The 24,281-nt window shown below is 43.0% G+C and overlaps 1 protein-coding gene and 1 long non-coding RNA gene across 11 annotated transcripts in view; one reads left to right on the top strand and one right to left on the bottom strand.

The window, feature by feature from the left end:
• PDE3B (phosphodiesterase 3B) overlaps positions 1 to 24,281 on the bottom strand; it is a 281,272-nt gene that overhangs the window by 24,415 nt on the left and 232,576 nt on the right. For all 7 annotated transcript variants that reach the window (XM_075928018.1, XM_075928022.1, XM_075928021.1 and 4 more), the window contains 2 exons: positions 9,261 to 9,374; positions 1,913 to 2,112 (listed from right to left, as the gene is read on the bottom strand). In XM_075928018.1, the coding sequence (XP_075784133.1) occupies positions 1,913 to 2,112; positions 9,261 to 9,374 (314 nt within the window). The remainder of the gene's footprint in view (positions 1 to 1,912; positions 2,113 to 9,260; positions 9,375 to 24,281) is intronic.
• LOC106732235 (uncharacterized) overlaps positions 5,483 to 24,281 on the top strand; it is a 37,374-nt gene continuing 18,575 nt past the window's right edge. The window contains exons 1-6 of one of the 4 annotated variants that reach the window (XR_012903643.1): positions 5,483 to 7,331; positions 8,088 to 8,163; positions 8,980 to 9,087; positions 12,368 to 12,519; positions 14,953 to 15,492; positions 16,573 to 16,682. This is a non-coding gene — a long non-coding RNA (uncharacterized LOC106732235). Of the gene's footprint in view, positions 7,332 to 8,087; positions 8,164 to 8,979; positions 9,088 to 12,024; positions 12,520 to 14,952; positions 15,493 to 16,572; positions 16,683 to 24,281 lie in introns of those variants that run through there. The other 3 variants (XR_012903645.1, XR_012903642.1, XR_012903644.1) reach the window with 3 other exon arrangements.

Genomic DNA, 24,281 nt, shown 5'->3' with positions numbered 1-24,281 from the left:
ACCTGCTAGGTGTACTTTCATAGAACTAATTAAAAAAAAGGCAGATCATTTTAGTGAAAACAACAAATGGAGTGTCTATTAAGAAGGCTGAGACATAATGTTGTTTGTCCAAATTAGGAATTGTTTCTGTTTGGCATTGTAACCCTTAAGGGACTCCTTCCTACTATTTATCAAAATATTTTGGACATATTTGGAGCAAGATATCTTAACATCAATTAAGCAGTTATCAGCCAAGCTTTAAGATGCAGAGATTATGGGCCTAGATGAAGGGTCATTCTAATGTCTTCAGAGATCAAATCTGAGACTAGTGGAAGCATTACTGAAGTCTGTACAACAGCCTCAGTAGCACTGGGAACCAAAATTATCTGGATCAATCTGGTGTTTTTAATGTCAACATTGCTGCAACTTGCTTGTGTTTTCTCAGAGTAGATGATATTGAAAAAATTGGTGGGGAAGCATATATCAGGCCCTTTTATCAGAGTTGGGAAAAATGGCAGTGGTTTGCTAGGGTTAGCCTCTGGTGGACTGCAGCCGCTATATTTACCTGCGCTTCCGCAGGTATGGGCGATTGCAGCTCCCATTGGTCACACATCATTGTTCTTGGCCAATGGGAGCTGCAGGAAGCAGCGCAGACTGGGATACCACTCAGTGTATTGTCTCTATGTGCTGGCAAAAAAACCCTATCCCTCAACATTTGGACTGATACAGATAACAGAAAAGAGAATTTGTTATGAATCAACACTGGTATAGAGTACAATCACTTCATATATAAATTAAAATAGAATCTATTGTTTATAGTTCAAAAGCAAACTAAGTAGTAGAACATGTTCCTTTCATCTTTATGAAACACAGTTAAAAATGAGATATATTACTGTTATTAAGGGGATTTTTTGGAAGTACTCACTTGTCAAAAACAAAAATTTAGAACAAAAACCTCTTTCTAAAACAAAACATTCTTCTTCGATGTCTTGCTGGACAAAGTACATACTCAAAATAACAATCTGATCCCACTTTCTTCATAGATCTATAGGACAACTGTAAGGGTAATAAAGTAATATGTAGGAGGTACAAATACATATAATTAACCAACTTAAAAGTATCTTATTTTTTCCTTTTTTTTTCAATTTTTCATCCCTTTTTCATCCATAATACTATTTTTCCTTTTATTATTCCTTTCTTCTATTTGTTTTCTTACTATCTCTCATCTTTCCTTTTGTTGTACATTTCAGCTTATTTGAAAAGCATCTTCCTTCCTTTTAGTTTCTCATATTCATCTTCATTTTTAGATAGCAAAGAATCTTCGTTCTCTCTCATGTTATGTTCTCCTCTTAGCAACCCCTCACCCTGCACTTCAAACTCCCTGATTAGTTTACATTTAAAAAGCTACCTATACAACACAAAAGAATAAAAACTAAGAAATTTTGTTTTGAAATAATGACAAAGAGCACCACTGACAAACGTAAAGTTTCAAAAAAATGAATAGGCACTCAGGGGGCAGCAACGCTCTGTCCCCAGGATGCATACAGTGCGTTTTCTAGGGGTGGAGTGTGGGTGGGGCCAGGCTGGCAGTTTGGGAAGACAATGCCTTCTCCTGCCTAGCATACAAGCCACCCATGCTCTTAGACTTGGTTGCAGTTATTTATTTTATTGTTTACAAGTTTGTCACTTAAAATGATTTTATACACACCCAAAGAAACCAGTGGGGGATTTTTCAGGTTAAAAGGTATTATAAAGGTAATTGTAAATTAATTTCCCTTCTCACCTCTTAAGCGAAAAGAATGATATTATGAAATGAGGCAACCAACTCCTACACAAAAAGATTTGCAGGGTAAAATGTATGTTAATTATTTGTCTTGCATATAAAAAAAAACTGGACATATTAATGTTAGCTTTCCAGTAAAACATTTCCTACCTGAGGTGCATTTGTAGCCACTAGAAAAGCATTTGTACGACCTGGATGATCATAATCATGCATGGCAGCTGCTACATACAGAGCCATCAACTCCAGGGCAGGAATGTTTGATGCCATGCTTCCATAGTTGTCATCAACAATGGAGCAGCTCTTTGAAGAAACATAACTGACTCGACCAGGGGTAATTTCACTATCTGCATCTAGGCAAAATGAAAACATCAAAACACAATGTTATTCAGGAATTAACTTTTTCATTACTATTTTCAGAATTATAATTCATTATACCACACATTCTATGAACTATATTAAAATTAAAATTCTGAACCATCCTTGTAATTTTGGAATAAATTTTAGTTAATATTAATTACTTTTCTAAACAGGCAATTCAGGAATGATTCTGATGTTGCTAACTTTAGAAAAGTGATGTAATCACCCTAATACAGCTTCTCAAGAAACAAAGAGTCATCATTTCCAACTCTTGCATGGATGCAAAAATTTTAGCTATCACAAGATGTTGGGAGAGTGGGTGAAGAGAGACACACCTCAACACAATGCTCTGTAATCTACAAACTGCTGCACTAAATTGGAAGCCCAGAATCCCCAACACTTCTAGACTACTGCTAATGTTTATGTGCTCTTTGCAATCATTATTATGAGGCAAGCTCTCATGCTTCAATAGTGGGAAGTAACTATCATTCACTTATTTCCAAAGTAACATAAATGAGAGCTTGTACTGAATCACTTCTGCCAGAGCCAAGCCGGATTTACTTTTCCACATAAACTTTCAAAAGGCAGGTGGAAAAATAGATACTTCTGTAATCAACTTATATAAACCATGGTTCTGTTTAGCTAGACTACATTCAGAGGCTTATGACTCTGCTACTACTTCTGTTACAAGAGATCTGATTCTTTAGTTGATGTGGTAGAAGCTCATGTTTGCACATGCAGGATCAATCACCTCATATGATCCATGCAGAGGTGTTGTTATATTTGGCTAAATTGTCTGTAACCACCAGATTATAATCTGCTCTGAGACAGTAGTTAAATGTACACTGACACCAAGAGTGCCACTTCAGTCTCAGACACTTGTAAGACCCAAAGGCAATGTGTTTGCTGCATCTCCCTGTATGCGATGATCCACATAAACAATAATAGCATGCCCTCTCTCTTACCAGTTATACCACCTTTCCTACAGCTGAAGATTTTCTCTGTGGGGATTGGAAGTTTGTAGGTTTAAATCCTTTTAATGACCCAGCAGGGGGTGAAAAATATACATATATGTATAAAAGTTAGTTTAAAGGTCACTGAAATAATTGTAGAAATTTATAGTTGTTTCATAGTACAATATAATCACATTGGAAAGCATATTTACACATTAATTGAGATGTTGCACTTTTACTGTTTATATTTTTGTTAAAGGGAGCCCCTTCTTTAAGAACAGTGTGTAGCAGTTTGCTTGATATTGAGAGCAACATGTAGGAAATTTTGCATATGTGCTGAATGGAATACCCTGAATATCATTAACAAAAAAAGGCACAGCAATAAACATCTTTCCAAAAAGCAAGCTTCATTCTCAAGTAGTGTAATGTTAGTGATTGAGACAGATTGGGACATTGGTGATGAGGTATGGAGCTTTTCAATGGTAGATCACCAGTTTGAATCTTGTCCAACTAAGCAGGGATTAAAAGTTGTTCCCATCAAGAAAATATGTTACGGTCCCCCCTGCATATATTAGAGGAGTTGGGCCAGTGTCAGTTTCGGCTTCCACATCGCTAATTTATTAGGTTTTATACTAGATCTAAGATCCTGGGGCAAGCACTTTCTTGGAGGCTACATCTAGACTGCAAACCTCTTTCGAAAGAGTCTTTTTTGAAAAATACTTTCGAAAAAGCCTCTTTCGAAAAAGAGCTTTTAGACTACAACCAGTACTTTCGAAAAAGCAAGCCGCTTTTTCAAAAGAAAGCACCCAGGCAGTCTGGATGCTCTCTTTCAAAAAAGCACAGTTTGCATTACATATAGCGCCCTTTTTTCAAAAGAGCACCTTCGAAAAAAGGTGTTATTCCTCATAAAACGAGGTTTTCCACAGTTGAAAAAACTGCTGCGTACTTTCGATTTACTTTCAAAAGAACGTGGCAGTAGTCTAGATGCAGGAGAAGTTTTTTCGAAAAAAGGCCACTTTTTTCGAAAAAACCCTGTAGTCTAAACACACCCTGACTTTGCGTTTGTTCAGTCCTACTGAGACATCATATAGTTTTTTACAACATTGTTTATAAATCATAAAGGAAAAGGTTGAGTGAGGTATCTTAATATGAAATAAAACAATGGTTTCCTTATTATCTCAGATTAGAAAAGCTCACAAAAATGGCAAGTCCATTTGGCTCAAGGCATGCAGAAAGCCAAAAAAATCCATCTTAACACTCCAAAATGGAATTTTTCTTTTTAAACGCCATTCTGGAATTTTTACTCATTTTAACATTATGGCTTTCTTCAAAATGAGCCTCTTTCGCAAAATCTCAGAAAATTTCAAAGAAACAGATCCACCCATTTTTTGACAAGCTCTACTATATACCATATAGAAATCTATAATTTTTTAAGAATGCATTAATTGCATTATTTAGCTATTTTTCAAGAATCTAAATAAAACTCTTAAGACCACTGTGAGTACAACTCTGCTTTTGAATTTAGTATACATATTTAACTGCATTGCGATCACATATACATCTATAGTAGAAATTCATTAGGAATATATGGAAATAATTATTTTAATCAGAATGCTGAAGTCTATGTACAGTACTTTCAGACACACAGATTGATGTTCTATGCTTTTACAAACTTGCCGAAGTGGCATTATTGTATTTTCCAACTAGCAACATTTAGACATCAGATCACTATAGCTGCTCATATTTTGATTACCACAACATCCATTGTTCTGATATCAGTATGCACAAAACACAATGCCATTAGTCAGATGTATTTGAAAATATAAGTTCCAAATCTACTCTACCCAATGGCTGAAACTTCGCAACACAGGAAAAGAACCAGGACATAATCAGAGCTCGACAATTAAGGCAATCTATTCGCCCATGGTGAGTAGATTTTAGCCCAGCGTGGCCGCGCAGCACGGTCAGCGCATGCGCAGTGTGAAGTTCCGTGTGGCTGGCGAGCAGGGCTCGCCACTGCTTGGCGAGCCCTGGACATAATCAAGAGATGGACTAGCTAGCAGCAAGGAGAATATGATCTAGCAGTTAATAGAGGGAAAAACCAGAAGCCAGGACAAAATTCAGAAGAAATAAAGCCAACATTTATGACATTTAGTAAAATAAGAATAGGAGTGATGTATCTATGCCTGAATATAAGACTTGAGCTGAAAGACCAATACAGAAACTCCAACGATGGCAAACCACCCAGATTTCTTTGGTGTTACCATTCTGAATTCTTATTCAACTAAATAGGACTACTACAGACAGATTAGTGCAGACAGCATCTCCACCAGTAGGTGGTTTTCTATGTTTAGTTTAGTGTTATGATGTCTTGTATGTCATTATAGTGGGGGGGGGGGAGGTTGAACAGGAAATTCTGTACTGCTAACATGTGCTGGAGTTGGTACCTTCAGTGTTTCACTAAATGCTTGGGATCTGAAAAGCAAGCCTTACAGAGCTATTTTCATGGTACAGCCAAGACTATAACATTAACAACTACTTATAAAGTTCAGTAATGCTAATTAAACAATTCCCTGCACCTTACATGTAGAATGCTCTCTCTTTAAATTGAAACTTGGAAGTGTGACATTCAGAGTGAGGTTTGTCGTACAAGGTGGGAAAACGTTTTATCTGTACAACCTTCTTGTTGAAACATGCTCTTTGGGACCACGGGATTATGCAAGACTTGGAGAACCACTGTTTCATAATCAGTTATCAGAAATGTTGCTCTAATTGCAACAAAGAGCAGTTGGATGGGGCAACATTTTTAACAAAGAGCTTTTTGCTTAAACAGATTCCAGATGATGCAGAATTTAATTGAGAACTTCATGGGCATCCAAGTCTTGGTTCAATAGTGATTCAAATTAGTACATGATAAAAGCCATCCTTTTAGAGAATCTTTGTTTGGAAATGGCCTGACCTTTAGAGTGAACTGCTATGGATATAAAGAGCCTAGGAAAACATCTAAATTGTTTTGTTTGCAGATTGAAGGCAATGGTGAGACAGATGTCTAAGGAATGGATATGAGTGGCATTGGCATCTGAATGAGGCTTCTGGCAAAAGACAGGTAAGTATAAAGGCTTGTTGATGTAGAACTGAGAGACCACTTTGGGAAGGAATTTTGGCAGAGGTCTGAGCACCACTTTGTCCTAATAAAACAACATAAAGGGAGAGTCGGCTAGGAGTGCAGTGAGTTCACTAACTCTTCTTGTCATCATGATGGTGTAATGGACAGGAGGAGTGCTGACCAGTGACTTAGGTAGCTAGCAAAGGTGGTGCCCAGGGGGCCGAAAGAACCAATCGAGATAAGAGGGTTGAAATTTGAATTGGATATAGGTTCTTTGCCTGCTTTCTTTGGATGGAAAAGTTAAACCAGGAGTTGAGAGATTGATTTAAATAGAATGATTTAAACCCAGGCTGGACTGCCAAGTGTCCAAGGAATTCAGGGCATGGAAAAGGACTGAACAAAGAGAAAATTAGAAGTAAGTAAAAGGGAAAAATGAATCTAGTTGCGTTCAAGGTAATTTTCTTTATTTTGTGGTTTGGTTTGAACTGCTCTGTGTGAATCTATGCCTCCCCTCCCCATTTACTACCTTGCATTGTGCCCAGAGACTTTTCTCTGTGTTTTATTTTTTTCCTTAGTGCTCTATAACAACTAGCAACCAAGTGTGCTTTATCAAGTTTATCCTTTGTTTTGTAATAAAATCACTTTTTTAAAGGTGATGATTTGATTCTTGTGTCCTGGAAGGTCTGTCTGTGTGCATCTGCATGCCTCTGACTGAGGGTCAGCTACCAGAGACTGCAGCTTGTTTTTCTTTTTCCAAGCTCTTTTGGGGTAAAAGAGCTCATGGTACCCTGGGGGGTGATTTCAAGTGTTCACCCCTGGTTTTTAAAGGGGGAAAAAAAGCACTTGATGGTAGCAGAGTTTCCCCAAAATCTGTGGATTATGATTCTGGGGGGAAATTTTTGTAACCGGTGCCTGTAGAGGCATGGTGTTGAAGCTCTCTTGCAGGCCCTCACCTTCTGCATTCAGAGTGCCAAAGTGGGAAAAGCTTTGGCAGATGGCCACAAAGAAAGTGACTTTTACTGAGAGAAGTGAAAGTGAACAAGTCACCATTGGTTCAAAGTGATGATCAGTCAAGTTGGTAAAGAGAAGATTCAGAACCCAGAATTCAGAACCCAGAACTGTTGAATGCTTTGCAAAACTTTTTTGTAGTCAGGTGAGTAAAATGTGTGTGCCCATCTATTTGAGAACGCTCAATTGAGATAGCCACCAAGTGAATTTTCACTGATGAGTTTGAGAGGCTCTTCTTCAAGAAAAGAAGGTAATCTAGCACTTTCAGGAGCGGTGCTAAGCAAGGTGATAGTGTATTGTGAGTGTCCCAAATAATAAAACATTGTCATTTTTGAGGGCATGTTTTCCTGGTGCTCACTTTGTGACTGTTCATGATTAAGTGACGGACCTTTAAGAGTTGGATGTGATCTCCCTTGAAGGAGCCAGGCTTTGAGATGTAACCTCTGAAATGTCTGGGTGGAGAATTCAGCCCTTGTCCTCTGATAGGAGATTTGGGAGTTGTGCAAGATGAACCAGGGGGCGGGGGATTGCGGGGAGATGGAAGTGGGAGAGACATCTGCAATAGGTAAGGAAACCAGGCTTGTCCGGGCCATTCTGGTGCTACCAATATGACTTGGGCCTTGTACGGTTTTATTTTTGGGTGACCTGGTTGAGTAGTTGTAGGGGCGGAAACGTTTGTCCGCCCAATTGAACAACAGGGCGTCGGCCAGAGAGTTCTTGCCCAGACCTGCTCTGGAGCAGTACTTGGGGCATTTTGCATTGCGAAAGTGGTGAACAAGTCTATGTCTAGAAAGCCCCACTTCTGGGCTATGGTATGCAAGACTTGTGGATGGATCTTCCATTCATATTTCTGATGAAAGTTTCTGTTGAGATGGTCTGCCATCATATTTTGTTTTCCTAGGAGATAAGACTGCTGAGATGTTCATGTGATGCTCAATGTATCAATACCACAAGGCCGTGGCTTCCTTGAAAAAATGGTAAGACCTGGCTCCCCTTGGCGGTTTACAGAAAACATGCAAGCCATGTGGTCTGTGAGTATTCTCACTGATTTGTTGCGGATCAAGGGGAGGATATATTTGTGGGGTCTTCTTATAGTTCGGAGCTCCAGAATATTGATGTATAGTGCTGAATGACGGAGACCATCTTCCCATTCAGGTGTGTGCCCTACCCTTCCAAAGAAACAATAGAGCTAAGGATTGGAAATGTTGAGGTTGAAGTCTGGTTTGTGCTCGGATGCAATCCAGCCTTGTGCCTATGAATTCCACCTCCTGACTAGGAGTCAGGTGGGACTTCTGTGTATTTATCTGTAATCCCAGTGTGTTGAAAAAGATAAATCTCAGAACAGGTTGTATCTCCCTAAACTGGGACTCTCTGGTCTGGCTGGACCACGGATGTTCCTGGGCCACAGAGCCAAGGGACAGAGAAGTCTGGTGGTGGATGGGAGAGGGCAGTGCAGTGGGGAGCTCTGGACCCAGCAGCTGTATATTTCCAGCAACAGACAGGGAGCTCTGGCTCCAGCAGCAGCTGGGGAGATCCAGCCCCAGTGGTGGCTAGCGGGGCCTAGAAGAGCTAGGTAGCATTGATCAAGTGTGGGTTTGGGAGCTGTTGGCAGAGGGTCCAACCTGTATATAAATAGGACCATCAATTGTTCCGGACGATCTCATTTTTACATTGGAATCAGTAAGCAGAGCTCCATTTAAGTTAAATATTTTAATCTTAGGCATTTTTATTTTGAGCTGTTTAATTTACTAATTAAATAAAGAAATATTAACCTAATGTATTTCAATTACTAGAAGCATGCTGACTGTAGCAAAAGGAAAAAGCTTATCTCAGTGAAACAGTATGTTTGGCTAAAGAGCCAAGCCCATCAGCAACCATTCAATCAATTATCCTAAAATCAGGTATATACTGCTCGCAAATGGCATGTACTGTTACTGTATTATCTTTCAACTTTAAAATACTTAAGAGCTGTTAAGGGTTTTTTGGATTACTGTTCAATTTATATATTGTAATTATTCTAGATTGATTAAAATATCTTAACTCAAGATAGAAAAAAATTTATATTGATACATACCCATGTCACTTTGCATTATATGATCACCGTGAAGTTGCTGAAACCCAGGAATGGGCCGTGTTGTGAGATACCATACTGCATGAAGAACATCTGTGGCATGTACACGATTGTGATCTAAAAAGCAAAACAGTATTCATAAACTACAAGTTATTTATATTATTTTCTTTAATTATTATGGGAGAAGCTGGACTCCCATGTTTAATTGCTTAACAATTTCCATTTTAAAAGAGTCTTGTGACTTTTCATTGTTGGAGAAATTAACATCTCCATTGTTTGTAGCAGGCCTTTGAAACTTGGTAAGGAGAAAGCTTTGCAGCAGGGGTGGTTCACCAGGATTACCTGGCCCACTGCCACTATATTTACCTATACCTCCGCAAGTATGGGTGATTGTTCTTCTCACTGGCCGGGAATAGTGATACACGGCCAATGGGCACTGCGATCTCCTGTACTTGCAGAAACACAGGTAAATAACGTGGTGTGGCTAACCCTGGCAGACCGGAACTGGCCTGTGGGCAAGAATTTGCCCACCCCTGCTCTACAGGAATTCATTTTGCTTCTTCTATTAAATTCTATTCAGATCTGGCTGAACTATAAACTGTCAAATTTTCATGTTCCTTTTCTTGTTTGAGACAATTTTGGCAACATGCCAAAATAAAAATTGAGCACAAATATGCTAAATATTCAGGCCCACGTAGAAGGTATGTTTCACATTTACAATTTTTATATTTTTTAAACTACCATTTGAATTTTAAGATACATGAATCCATAAACATCACATTATTAAATATAACTAAGCAAAACAATTACCTATATTTAATTAACATTAAACCTCTGGACAAATGTTACCAAAAGCAAAAAATATAAAAAGGATGAAACAAGAACGGAGAGAGATAACTAGTGGTGTCACCCAAGGGTCAGTCCTGAGACCAATCCTAGTCAACTTACTTATAAATGATCTGGAGATGGTAGTAAACAGTGAGGGGGCAAAATCTGCAGAAGATAGAGCTTTAAAAGGATTTCCCCAAACTAGGAGGCTGGGCGACAAAATGGCAAATGAATTTTAATGCTGATAAATGCAAAGTAATGCACATTGGAAAAAATAATCCCAACTAGACATAAAATGATGGGGACTAATTTAGCTATAACCACTCAAGAAAGACATCTTAGAGTCATTGTAGATAGCTGTCTGAAAACATCCACTCAATGTACAGTGACAGTCAAAAAAGCAAACAGAAAGTTAGGAATCACTGAAAAGGGGATAGAGAATATGTTATTGCCTCCATGCTACGCCAAATCTTGAATACTCTGTACAGATGTTGTTGCCTCATCTTAAAGACATATTGGAAATGAAAATGTTCAGAAAAGGGCAACAAAAATGATTAGGGGTTTGAAACAGGTGCCATATAAAGAGAGATTTAAAAAACTGGGACTATTCAGCTTAGAAAAGAGGAAACTGAGGGCAGATATGATAGAGGTCTATAAAATAATGAGAGGTATGGAGTAAGTGAATAAGGAAAAATTATTTACTTGTTCCCAAAAGAACTAGGGGTCACCAAATGAAATTAATAGGTATCAGGTTTAAAACAAAAGTTTTTATTCACATAGCACATTGAACCTGTGGAACTCGTTGCCAAAGAAGATTGTAAAGACCCTAACTAGATAAATTCATGGAGGTTAGGTCAACTTAGCCAAAATGGGCAGAAACGATGTCCCTAGCTTCTGTTTGTCAGAGGCTGGAAATGGATGATAGGAGGTGGATCACTTGATGACTACCTGTTCTGTTCACTACTCTGGGGCATCTGGCACTGGCCACTGTCAGCAGACAGGGTACTGGGCTAGATGGACCTTTGGTCTGACCCAGTATGGCCATTCTTATGTTCAAAATGGTCCACCAACCACCTGTTTTCTTGGCAGTTAGGAAGTAGTTGGAATAAAATCCTCTCCCTTGAAATTCTGGAGGGACTGGTTCTTTTGCCCCTAAGCAGAGTAGTTTTTGTACCTCTGCTTGTAGAAAGGGCTCGTGAGAATGATCCTTGAAGAGAGTTGGCGAGGGGACACAGACAGGAAGGGGACTGTGTAGGCTGTATTGACAATCTCAAGGACCCGTCTGTCCAAAGTGTTGAGGTCTCACTGATGACAAAAGGGTTTCAGACGGTAATGGAAAATAGGCCTCGTACGCACTGGATCATTGGGGTGGTCGCTCAGACCCTTGACCACGTCTCCAAATTTGGTGCATGGATGTGGAAGGTTGATTGCTGGAAGGCTGATTGTGCTGCTCTCTCCTTCTGTTGGACCCTTGTTTGGATCTGTGATTGTATGACTTCTGTTGCTGTCTCTGGTAGTTGATATCTCTTGGCCTCTGATATGGAGCCTACCTGTGTCTCCAATTAGGTGGGGTGTACATTCCTCAGGTTTGCAGTGTAGTGTGGGAGTCCTTCACTGAATGGAAGACTTTGATGGTCTTGGCCACAAAAAGTTGGTTCCTGTCAAATGGGAGGTCTTCTACTTTGGTCTGCAGCTCCCTTGGGGCACCGTAAGATTGTAGCCAGGAAGCACTGTTCATAACTATCGCAATTGCTGTAGCCCTGGCCACTGTGTCAGCTATGTCCATAGATGCCTGAGGGACTGTTTGTGCTACAGATTGACCCTCCTTCATTATGGATTGGAACTGAGGCCTCTTTTTCTCTGGGAGGTCTTGCAGGAGCTCTTGTAGCCCAGCATAATTCGCATGGTCGTAATTAGCGTGGAGAGCGGTGTAGTTCGATATTCGGAATTGGAGGACGGAAGAGGAATAAACTTTTCTGCCAAAAATGCCTAACCTCTTGTGCTCCTTGTCCTATGGTGTGGTCTTATACTAGGATTGTCTAGATCTGCAATTGACTGAGTCCACAAACCATAAATTTGGTTGGGGGTTCAAAAAAGAAAATCCATTCAATTAACTGGGATGAAATATTTTCTGTGCTCTGCGATTGGTGGGATGGATAGAGGATGGTGTTTGCCTCTGATGGTTCCGTAATGGCTTCATTGATTAGTAATGCTACTTTGGAAGATGTTGCTGTTTGGAGTATCTTGAGTAATTTGTATTGGTTTTCTTGTACTTCCTGCAGCAAAATATCTGGGGACTGAGCTATCCATTTAAACAAGTCCTGAAACTACTTCAGGTTGTCTGCAGGTGGAGAGGATGATGAAGGAAAGGCAGCCTCATCTGAACAAGAGGAACACTGTGCCACCGAAGAGGAACTGTCCGAATCAGAGTAAGGTAAGTTGTCATCATCATCCATTGGCTCAGCCTTGGTTGTTACAGAACATGAGTGTGGAGGACGAGACAAAGAGGAGTGTGCAGTGGTAGCTGGAGAACGGGGTCACAGTATGCGGTGGTATAGATACCACAATTTCACATGATCGGTGCAAGGAACAGGAGCGGTATTAGTTCCCTGGCTCCCAAGGGGACCACTGGGGTTGGAACTGTTGAGGTGGATAGGGCCAGGGATGATTAAACCACAGCTATTGTAGAGGGAGAGGTGGTAGTCAGTGCCATGAGGAACACCAGGAAGTAACTGAGCCTGTTGGCGAGGAGTGCTGGAAAGAGAACTTCCTTTCCTGTCTGATGCTGTGCCCAGTGCGTGGTAAAGATGGTGTAGGTGAATAAGATATATGTTCTGCAGATTGTTGGTATGGACTAGGCTGGCAGATACTGGGAGAATGTAGAGCCGTGGTCACCAACAGGTCAATCGTGATTGACTGGTTGATTACGAGGCCTCGACCACTCGATTGCGAGGCCTCGACCAGTCGATCGCAAGGCGTCCTGTCCGACCCACCCCCATTTCCCTCCCACCCCCGAGAAGCCCCACTACCTACTTCCAGTGAAAATGGAGGTAGTGTAGGCTTCCCGGGGATGGACAGAAGTCCCTCAGCTTAGCGCCACTTCCGGCGCTTCCGGAAGTAGCGCTAGCTGCTCTGCCGGGTGTACTGCGGGAGGGAGCATTAGCTCCCTGTACCGCATGGGAGGGGTGAGTCAGCCCCGTGGGAGGCTGGGGGTGGGGGTCATCCCTGGGGCAGGTGCGCTCGGGGCTTCCCTGCGCCGGGGCGGTTGGCCCTGGGGCAGGTGTGCACGCGCGCGGGGCTTCCCTGCACCGGGGCAGTCGGCCCCGGGGCAGGCACGTGCTGGTTTCCCCTCTGGGGGTGGGGGAATCCTGGGAGGAGGCAGAAACAAGGGACTCTCTGCCTCCACTGGCACCCCACTCCCCAGCCACAGAACTCTGTCCCCACTCCCCTCCCCATTCCCCAAACGCTGTCCCCACTCCTCTGCCCCAGCCACAGAAGTCTGTCCCCACTCCTCTGTCCCCAGCTATAGAACTCTGTCCCCACTCTCCTGTCCCCAGCCACACAATTCTGTTCCCACTTCCCTGTTCCTAGCTACAGAACTCTGTCCCTATTCCTGTCCCCACTGGTACTCTGTCCCCTGCTGCAGAATCCTTCCTTCTGCCCTCCCAGCACCCTGTTCCCTCTCTCTTACCCCCAGCAGCAGAACTCTGTCCCCACAAAATGTATAATTATAAATGCTTCATTTTAGATTTAAATAGCATGAATAAAAAACAGACCATTTATTTCATAACTATAAACATGTGATTTTAATTTTATATATCGCATAATTTAAAAATAAACTGTTTATCAGAGTGTGTAAGTAAGGGCTGGGGATAGCAAATGATGGACAGGAGGAGAATAGAGAGGGCGGGGCTTCAAGGAAGGGGCGGGGCTTCAAGGAAGGGGCGGGGTGGTAGATCTTCACCTGTTCGGAGATTTAAAAAGTGATCTTGGGTGTAAAAAGGTTGGAGACCACTGATGTAGAGTAAAGAGGTGCATTGCACTGGTGGAGCTGGTACACGCAACTCTGGTGCTCGCTGCCAGGTGTTGCTTGTTTTATGAGAAGCCTTCTTTGGCTCCGGTGCTGGGGAGTGCTTAGGTTCCAACTGGTAGAACCTGAGTGTTGTCTCAGTGCTGAGGTGTCCGTTGGCACCGGTCATAGTAGAATGCCTGAGTTTGCTGGTGCTGGCTGAGGAGCAGTACTGGTTACTGCAGAGGAGCTGGACTTCTTCTTCGGCTCAGACGCCACTGTCTTTGTAGGTGCCATTTTGCACTTCAGCATTGTGCCAGAGGTAGACAGTACCAGTGAACAGGTGGCAAGGGAGGTGGATGGTAAAGACCATGTTGGAGACGTCCAGGAGATGTGGGAAACTCTTTAGGGTGATGAATTAGCCCTTTTTCATGGAGTTAATGACTCTGTGGGTTCAGCAGACTGAGACTCCAATGATTGGAGAGATTTCTCCCATTGGAAGTTCTTCAGTCTCATTTCTTGGTCCTTTTTGCCTCTGGCCATCATGTTCTGGCAGGGTGGGCACTTCTGCACCACATGGCCTTCTCTGAGATGCTTTATGCACGAAGCGTGCCTGTCAGATGAGGGCATTGAGTCTCTGCACAAATCACATTTCTTAAAACCAAGGGAGCCTGGCATTTTGAAAAAAGTACTTGTAGAGTTGAGAAACTTGGAGATAGCAGAGGGGAAAAGAACGGGGAAGTGTTTTTGCTTTTGGCTGGTTTTTTTTTTTTTTTTTGAAGAACTAATGAACACTAACTATAAACTGACTAAAACTACTAATGAACTATAAACTAACAACTATTTCTATTTTTCCAGGCAGAAAGGAAAGCACTCCTGCGACTCCATCTTCTGCTGAGGATGGCAGAAAAGGAACTGAGGGGGACCCGCACTGCGTGCACAGCTAACGGGCAGAAACAGTGCAAGACGGCAGCTGCGTTTGTGCAATATGGGAAGGCACTATTAGATAAAAATCTCTGATCGCTAGTGCCAGGACACCGCAAAATCTGAGTGGAGTACCCACAGGGACACCACTGGAAGGAGAAATGACCAACAGAGTCAACAACCAATGTTGAGGAGGCCTTGTTGGTACTATTATTATAAAGTTAGCACAGTCTTGCTCAACTTTGGACAAGACCTTGGCAGGGACAGAATTGGAAATATTTGTCGTTCCTTTTTAACCATGACCCACCTAGGAACAAAAAAATATTGTTTTCATCTGGTTACAAACACGTCTACTTGGAAAGTTCCCCACTGTTACTAAAAGACCTTGGAGACATCTGGACAAACAGATCACTTGCTGTGACCTGCAAACAATTTGGTCAGATGGTCTGCCAGAATGTTTTGGATCTCTGGAAGGTAAGCTGCTTTCAAGTTGATGGGTATAAACTGGCCATCAGTAAGTTTAGGCTTAAAATTAGGCAAAGATTTCCAGTCATTAGAGGAGTGAGATTCTCAAATAGCCTTCCAAGGAGAGCAGTGGGGGCAAAAAACCCTAACTGTTTTCAAGACCACGCTTAGTAAGTTTACAGAGCAGATGGTATGCACCCAATCTGTGACTGATAGGAGCAAATATCTCCAGTGGCTGGGGATGGGACACCAGATGGGGAGGGATCTCAGATACAACAGAGAATTCTTTCCCAGATGTCTTGCTAACAGACCTTACCCACATATTCAGGGTCTAACTCACTGACATATTTCAGGTTAGGAAGGAATTTTCCTCTGGGTTAATTTAGTGATGCCCAGGAGCAGTGTAGCATGGGGCTTGGATCACTTGCAATATAAATGGAGAATTCTCTATAACTTGGCACCTGAGAAAATTCTACACCAAAAAAATTAAAATTCTGCACACATTTTAAAATTCTGCAAAATGTCTCAGGTCAGCAGGTTCCAAATATGGAAGGACTTAGTATGGAGGGATCTAGGTGTGGTGTAAGAAAGTTCTGTGTGGGACAATTTGTGTGTGCACAGCTTAGTGAGGAATACGGGAGAGATCTGATTGCATGAGGGATCATTGCATGGTTTCAGGTGCTATAACAATGGGATTCTACAAGGGAAATAAAAGTTTCTGCAGCTCAGCAGAGAGATCTGTGTGGGGTGAGGGGAGTTTCAACAGGGAGAATTTCAGCTGGGGAAATGGACTTTGTGGTTGGGAGTCCAGGTGCAGATGACTGGGAATTCAGATGTGGGGGCTCCTTAGGGTGGTCCAAGTGCAGAGGACTGGTGCTCACTGAGGTCGAGGGTTGAGTGCAGGGGGTAGTCCAGATGCAGGGGGAGGGCTTTGGAAGGAGGTATGGATGCAGAGGATGGTGCTGAAAGGCAGGCTCCAGGTGCAGGAAGCCAAACAGATGACCTGAAATGCCCTGATATTATATGGAGATTTAGATCTTTTGAAGACCAAAGCCCCTGAGGCTCAAGGGGGCTTTATTCTGCTCCCAGAACTAATGCATCTGTGACTAAGATGAGTATCTGTTGAGGAGAAAATGGGACTCCTGTGCAAACATGTGATAGATCTATCTACTGGTCCTGAGAGGAGAAGACTCGAGCAGGTACAAAGGCCATGTTTTCTATATGATTGTATACTGGAGAATACACTGAGGTAACCTAATGTTGTAACTCACTGAAATGCATTCTGGCATATTGGCCCACATAAGAGCATGTCACCATGTACCCTAGTAGTCTGAAACTATACTGAATTGTAGATTGTTAGATCTAGTACAATGAGCTGCATAGCATGCAACCTCTATTGTGACAGGAACACCATGGGCTGCAGAGAGTCCAACAATGAAATCTGTTCTTTGAAATGAAGTCAGGGTAGATTTTTCTATCTTGATTAGAGCCATTGCATGTGAAAGACTGACTGGATAGCACCTACGTTGGAGAGTACTTGATATCTGAATAGGCCTCTCATTAGCCAGTCATCTATGTAAGGGAACACAAGGATTATTTGCATGAATACAGCAACTATTGACTTATATTTTGTGAAAATGCAAGGTGTTGCTGACCAGCCTAAAGACAGAATCAATAGTGAGGAACTGCTTGTATCTTTGAGTAATTGACATATGAAAGTAAGTTTCCCTTAAGTCCAGAGCATCATAACCTGTCTCTGGTCTCTGAGGAGAGGATTGAGTAGGTATCTGGAATTTCATTTTCTTTGGAAACTTATTCAGTTGCCTTGGATATAAAATTGATCTGAGGCTTCCTCACTCTCTTTGCCTTTGGAATTAGAAAGTGTTGGGAATATAATCCCATTCTTTGGAGAGCCATGAAAATTTCCTCAATGGTCCCCATGAGGAGTATAGACTGGACCAGCTTCAGTAGCACATTCTCATGAAAATGGTCCCAGAAGAGGGATAAAGAATGGGCCTAGAAATAAACTGAATGGTGTATATCAGTTCCACCATGTTTAGGAACCTGACTTGTGGTAATACAGAAAGCAGGATAGGCAATTGGCAAAAATAGAGTATGGAAACGGTGAAAGTGGTAGGCTGTTCTAAGCCAACATGTTTTCTTTGAAAATCTGATTTGCCCAGAACCAGCAGTTCTGGAGGAGGTCGGAGGTGGAGCCATCTACCCATCTTTCTTGACAGGACCGGTCTATGAGATATGAGAGGGAGCAAGCACTGGGACCGCAGCAGAAGATTTTCTCTTCATTGCTGATGTATAAATTCCTAGTGAATCAAGGGTCATCCTTGAATACTTAAGGCTATGAAATCTTTCATCTGTTTTTGGGAGAAAATCTCTTTGAATAGGATATCTTGAAGAGTTTGCTTCACCTCTGCTGCCAAGATCTAGTGACTGTAGGCAGCCAAAATAAACACCACATAGAAATGTCAGAAACCATAGCTCAAACCAATGAGTCTGCCACGTCTGTGCTCACTTGTAAAGCTGGTTTGACAACTAATCTGCTTGTCTGACAACTAAGCTACGAGAGCAATTAATGCTGCTTAGCATCATCCAAAAGTCAGTCTTTAAACTTCAGGACATTATCCCACAGCATAAAATCATATGAACCCAGAAAAACCTGCTGGTTTGCAATTCTCAATTACAAGTCTTTTGTAGAATAAATCTTCCTAACGAAGAGATCCAGCTTCCTTGTTTCTTTGTCTTTCAGGGTTGACACCTGTTGTACCTGTTTGTCCTTTATGTTTGCAACAAACATTAGCAGGGAAACAGGATGTAGATAATTGTAAAAATGCTCATATGCTAGTGTGACAGACTGGGCCAAGTCTGGGCACTGCTGAGGGCATCAGCTCAGGGCAAATTGCTCAAAACCAGGGCTACTTACAGCCCTCGACTGGAGATCTTTCCCAAATAGGCCACAAACCAGTTGCTCAGAGCTACCAATCTGGCCAGCAGGAAGCCTCATGAGCAAAACCCCTCAATAACCGCAGCTATCCCTGTGCTACAATCAGTCCCGGGCCTTACACACAGGTGAGAGATTATAAAACCAGATCTCACCAACACCAAACAGATCCTCCCAGGCCCAAAGAACCAGCCACAATCCCAAGTCAATTTACACTTTAGATCTTACTCACAAGAGCACGCTGAGCCAATCCTAAATCTAAAGGTTTATTAATAAAAGAAAGAAAAGGTTGAGAGTAAGATTGTTAAGGAGAATACATAACATACATCAATCACCAAGTTCTTGATGCAGGTTCTTAGCAGGGATGTTACAAACTGCTATCTTATAAGTCTCTGGTGTATATCCTGTATCAGGATGGGTCAGCAATCCTTCCTGGCTCTCTATCCCTAGCAAGGATGCATCTGGAATCAGGAGCTAGAATGAAGACAAGATGGAGACGCCCTCATGGGATTTTTATATTCCCGGTGTCTCCCAAATTGGAGCTGGTCACATGATCTAATGTCCTGTTTCTGTTTCACATGCAAGTAGCCATGAAGCACTGGCTGGTTTCCAGACTTCCAGACGCATTCCTCAGTTGTGTATTGGCCACTCTGAGAGCCCTTGTCCATGAAGCATTGCTAGTTATCACAGCCATTCACTGAACTCTCATTCGTCACAATAGGCATTCCAGGCCCATTGCTCCCTCCCAGATAGAGAACATATACAGTACAAGAACAGAGCCCATATTCATAACTTCATATACAAACATCATAAAAGTACATGAATGCCATACACAGAGTCAGTAGAGGATAAGCTTTCATTTGACACCTCACATGGCCAACTTTGTACAGAATTGGGGGCAAACACCACCTGTGGGTGCAACAGTGATCTGTCTGCTCCCTTTAAAATCCAATAACATGACAGCTAGGAAGGGACATAATATCTTTTGCAGTGGGAGGAAGAGAGGATAGAATCCTGCCATAAACTATTAATGGGCTTTAGAACAGCTTCATTAATAGGGAGAAATACCCTAGAGGCAGTGGATATATCAGGCCAAGGAAGGCACTACCTTCCCTTGAAGCTGTGGCTGCCCATCCACAGGACAACTGGGTTGTGGTAACCACCCCTTCTCTAAGAACCCACCTCCTCCTCTACCCTCAAAGGTTCCTGCTGCTCACAGTCTCTCCCCTCTTGAGGACAGAGGAGTGAGAGAGATAGAGAGCCAGCATATTGCTGTTAGGGGCCAGCAGCTCAGCAGGGGGAGATGGGATCCAGGGCCTTTCGGACAGGAGAAATTGGTACTCAGGGAGGCTGCTGGTGGCTCAGCCTGGTGCTGAGGATTGCCTGGTGCTTGCAGAGGCAGTTGGTTCAACCAGGCACAGGACAACTGTTCAGGGGCCAGGAGAGTAGTTTGGTCAAGTGCTGGGTGGTGGGCAGCGGAAGCTCAGCCTTCTGCGGCTGAGGTGAGCAGGCTGGGGCTCCTCCAGTCTGGAGGGTCCCTGAGGGCTTTTCCTTTTATGTAGGGACTTTGGGGGCTATGTTTATGCAGGGGCTATGTGGGAGCAGGACCTTGGGCAGAAGGGATAGGGGCTTGCCTCCTCAAAGCAGGGGTTCACCTGCTACCCATGTCCACAGGGACTTGTAAATATCTTGTTAAAATATCTTGTTAAAATATCTTGTTAAAATATCTTCCAATCTGTGTGACTTTTTTGCACCTCCTTCAGACCCATCCACCTTTTTAGCAAGTTTTGATGGGGCCTGAAGTTATCTGACTGGGTGAGGTAGACTCTGCAACTACCACCACATCCAAAGATAGAGAGGCTAATGGCTGTTGAGGACAACCCTTGTACAACTTGTACACAGGAGGGTCCTGAGTAAGCAGCTTCCCTTGCATTGTACCCATCCCAGTACCAGAAGAGTGGAAGTGGTGACCTTGGTGCACATGTTTCCAGTGCTTATTTGATCTGGGAGGGTGAGAAGGAAGTGGGGATATCTCAGAGTATGGGATGGAAGCCTCAAGCTTTCAAAAAGCCATTGATATGGAGGAACGGCCTACCTATGTGACGGCCATTGGTCTTTAGGTTGAATCATTGTGGGTAAGCACCTGACTAGTGCTGCTGGGTTGCCCAGGTCTGGAAACATTAGAGTTGACATCAGAATCTGAGTCCATTTCCTCTAGCCACCAAGCAGTTGCCGCCCTTGCTACTGGGGAGACCAGTTGCAAATCTGTTGATGGAGGCACCAATAAGATCACTGCAGGATGCCCTTCACCCCGCAATGGAAGCCACCGAGATGCACCAACAGCAGTGGCCAACAGTTCCAAATGGTACACCGGACCAGAAATTGCAACCAAAATATCTAAACCATCACTGACAAGTTCAGTAGTTTCCATGTTGTCTCAAATGTCTTGGGCATAAAAGGCATTGTCAAAGGCTCCCAACCTTGCAGTATGCTGGTCCTGTCATCCATCTCAATGGGCATTGCTGGGCTCCAGAGTAAAAAATTACTCTTTACAGGCAGGCTGTATCTGGGGATGTTGCTTCTTTGAGGGCCTCATCTGTGTCATTGCCTTCACTTGATGCCTGGCCTGAAGTATTTTCTCTGATGCCAGCAAGGAGTGTCTGCCTACAGATTCAAATAGAACAGGCAAAATACTACTGGCAGACTAAGAATGCTTGAGTCCCATTTTTAGCAGGAAGGTTCCAATGGACAGTTAAGCGCAGATTCGATGGGAAAGTACATAAACCTAGCCAATTAAGACAGCTGGGAAGAGGATCATTCACTGGCATACATCTGTCACAGGCCTTGACACTGGCAGAACACAGCATGAGTCTGACACCAGACCCAATACCCAAATGAGCACTGGAGACTGAGCTTCACTGAGAACTAAACTAAACATACTCTAATCTTCAATTGTGAACAAAATACACTAATATTCACTAAACCTGGGATGGAAAAACTACGACCAGTGGGCCACATCTGACCCATCAGCTGCTTCAGTCCATCTCGAGCTCCCGCTGGGAAGTGGGATCAAGGTGGCACAAAGGCAGCAGCACGGGGTAGTGGGAAGGCAGGAGCCATGGAGCTGACTGCCCTCCACTCTGCATCTAAAACAGAGGCAGCAGCACTTGGGGGAGGAGGGGGAGGGAAAAAGGGAGCTGGTGCTTGCTTTTAAACTGGGTCCCCTTGAGCACTGGCTCCCGTCTCCTCTCTCCAGAGCCGTGTGACCCCCACACTGCTGCCTCTGATACAGCTGCAGAGAGTGGGGTAGGCGAGAGCCAGTACACGCAGGGAGCCATCTTTTAAGACAGCTCCCGGCATGTGCTGGCTCCAGTGGAGTTGCCTCCCCACTTCTCTTCACTGCTGCCTCCCACAGAGGCAGAAACGGGGGAAGGGACAGGCAGGAGCCAGTACTCGCAGGGAGCCAGCTTAAAAGCAGCACAGTGGAAGGGAGGAAACAGGAACCAGTGGTTACAGGGAGCCACACTCCTTCCTTCCACGTATAAATGTGTAACCACTGAACAATTCAGCAGTTACACATTTACACAAATAGATATATTTTAACATCCCTACGTTTTAGCAAGTTTTAGTTTCAGTTAGTGTGACGGGCTGTACCAGCCCCGTACTGAACTAACAGGGTTTAGCCAGGTTACCCTGCCAGGCATGCTCAGACTGTAGCTCAGGTATAAAAGCCTGGGGAGAGGCTCAGTCTGGGCTGGCTGCTGGAGGAGAAGGACCTCAGGTTAGAACTCCTGAACAGCAGCAGCCAGCTGCCCGAGGGGAGAACAGCAGAGGCTCCAATGCTGGTTGGGACATAACCACTGCAGACTACCAGGGAAGTGTGGCCCCCAAGGAGTCAGAAGACCCAGCTACCATGTGGGAAGTTGGCCAATTGGATTAGGTAGGAAGTGGCCCAGGGAGGATGCGGGTTAGGGTTAGGTTCATCATCTTGGTTTAATATGCTTTACCTATATGCTTTTCAACATTGTCCTCAATCTCAAGTTATTATACGGCTTCATACCCATGACCTACATGTTTTGGGGATTCAATAAACTACTTTCTGCAGATGAGGAAAAAGAAATGCAAACACTTCACAAGAGAAGTAGATCACATCATTAAATGGTCAACCATGAACTAGGAGAACCTGCTTCACTAAAGAAAACCCCTCTGATAACACTAGCACACACACACACACACACCCCTACCTTAGTTGTCACCCACAATCATAGACTCATAGACTTTAAGGTCAGAAGGGACCATTTTGATCATCTAGTCTGACGCCCTGCACAGAGCAGGCCACAAAATCTCACCCACCCCTCCTAGAATAATCCTCTCACCTATATCTCAGATATTGAAGCCTTCAAATACTTTGAAGACCCCAAGATGCAGAGAATCCTCTAGCTGTGATCTGTACCCCATGCTACAGAGGAAGGCGAAAAACCTCCAGGGCCTCTGCTAATCTACCCTGAAGGAAAATTCCTTCCCGACCCCAAATATGGCGATCAGCTAAACCCTGAGCATGTGGGCAAGACTCATCAGCCAGACACCCAGAAAGTTCTCTATAGTAACTCCTATCATCCCTCCATTGACCTATTTCCCACTGATAATGGATGATCAATTAGTTACCAAGATCATGTTATCTCATCAAACCATCCCCTTCATAAACACATCTAGTTTAATCTTGAAACCAGATAGATCTTTTGCCCCCACTACTTCCCTTGGAAGGCCGTTCCAGAACTATACTCCTCTAATGGTTAGAAACCTTCATCTAATCTCAAGTCTAAACTTCCTACTAGCCAGCTTATATCCATTTGTTCTTGTGTCCACATTGGTATTAAACTTAAATAATTCCTCTCCCTTCCCTGGTATTTATCCCTCTAATACATTTAAAGAGTGCAATCATGTCCCCCCTCAGCCTTCTTTTGGTTAAAGTAAACAAGCCAAGCTCCTTGAGTCTCCTTTCATAAGACAGGTTTTCCATTCCTCGGATCATCCTAGTGGCCCTTCTTTGTACCTGTTCCAGTTTGAATTCACCCTTCTTAAACATGGGAGACCAGAATTGCACACAGTATTCCAAATGGGGTCTCACCAATGCCTTGTATAATGGCACTAACACCTCCTTATCCCTACTGGAAATACCTCGCCTAATACATCCCAAGATCGTATTAGCCTTTTTCACGGCCATGTCACAATGGCGGCTCATAGTCATTCTATAATCAACCAGGCCTCCGAGGTCCTTCTCCTCCTCCGTTACTTCCAACTGATGTGTCCCCAGCTTATAACTAAAATTCTTGTTATTAATCCCTAAATGCATAACCTTACACTTCTCACTATTAAATTTCATCCTATTGCTATCACTCCAATTTACAAGATCATCCAGATCTTCCTGTATGATATCCCGATCCTTTTCTGAATTGGCAATAGCTCCCAACTTTTTGTCATCTGCAAATTTTATTAGGACACTTCCACTTTTGGTGCCAAGATCAGCAATAAAAAGATTAAATAAAATTGGCCCCAAAACTGATCCCTGAGGAACTCCGCTAATAACCTTCCTCCAACCTGACAGTTCACCTTTCAGTATGTAGTCTCCCCTTTAACCAGTTGCTTATCCACCTCTCAACTTTCCTATTAATCCCTATCTTTTCCAATTTAACCAATAATTCTCCATGTGGTACTGTATCAAATGCCTTACTAATGTCGAGGTAGATTAGATCCACTGCATTTCCTTTACCTAAAAAATCTGTTACTTTCTCAAAAAAGGAGATCAGGTTGGTTTGGCACGATCTACCTTTTGTAAAACCAT

This window comes from Pelodiscus sinensis, chromosome 4, assembly GCF_049634645.1.
Source record: "Pelodiscus sinensis isolate JC-2024 chromosome 4, ASM4963464v1, whole genome shotgun sequence".
NCBI lineage: Eukaryota > Metazoa > Chordata > Testudines > Trionychidae > Pelodiscus > Pelodiscus sinensis.
The sequence above is the reverse complement of the archived record's forward strand: the minus strand, read 5'-3'. Positions and strand labels throughout refer to the sequence as shown.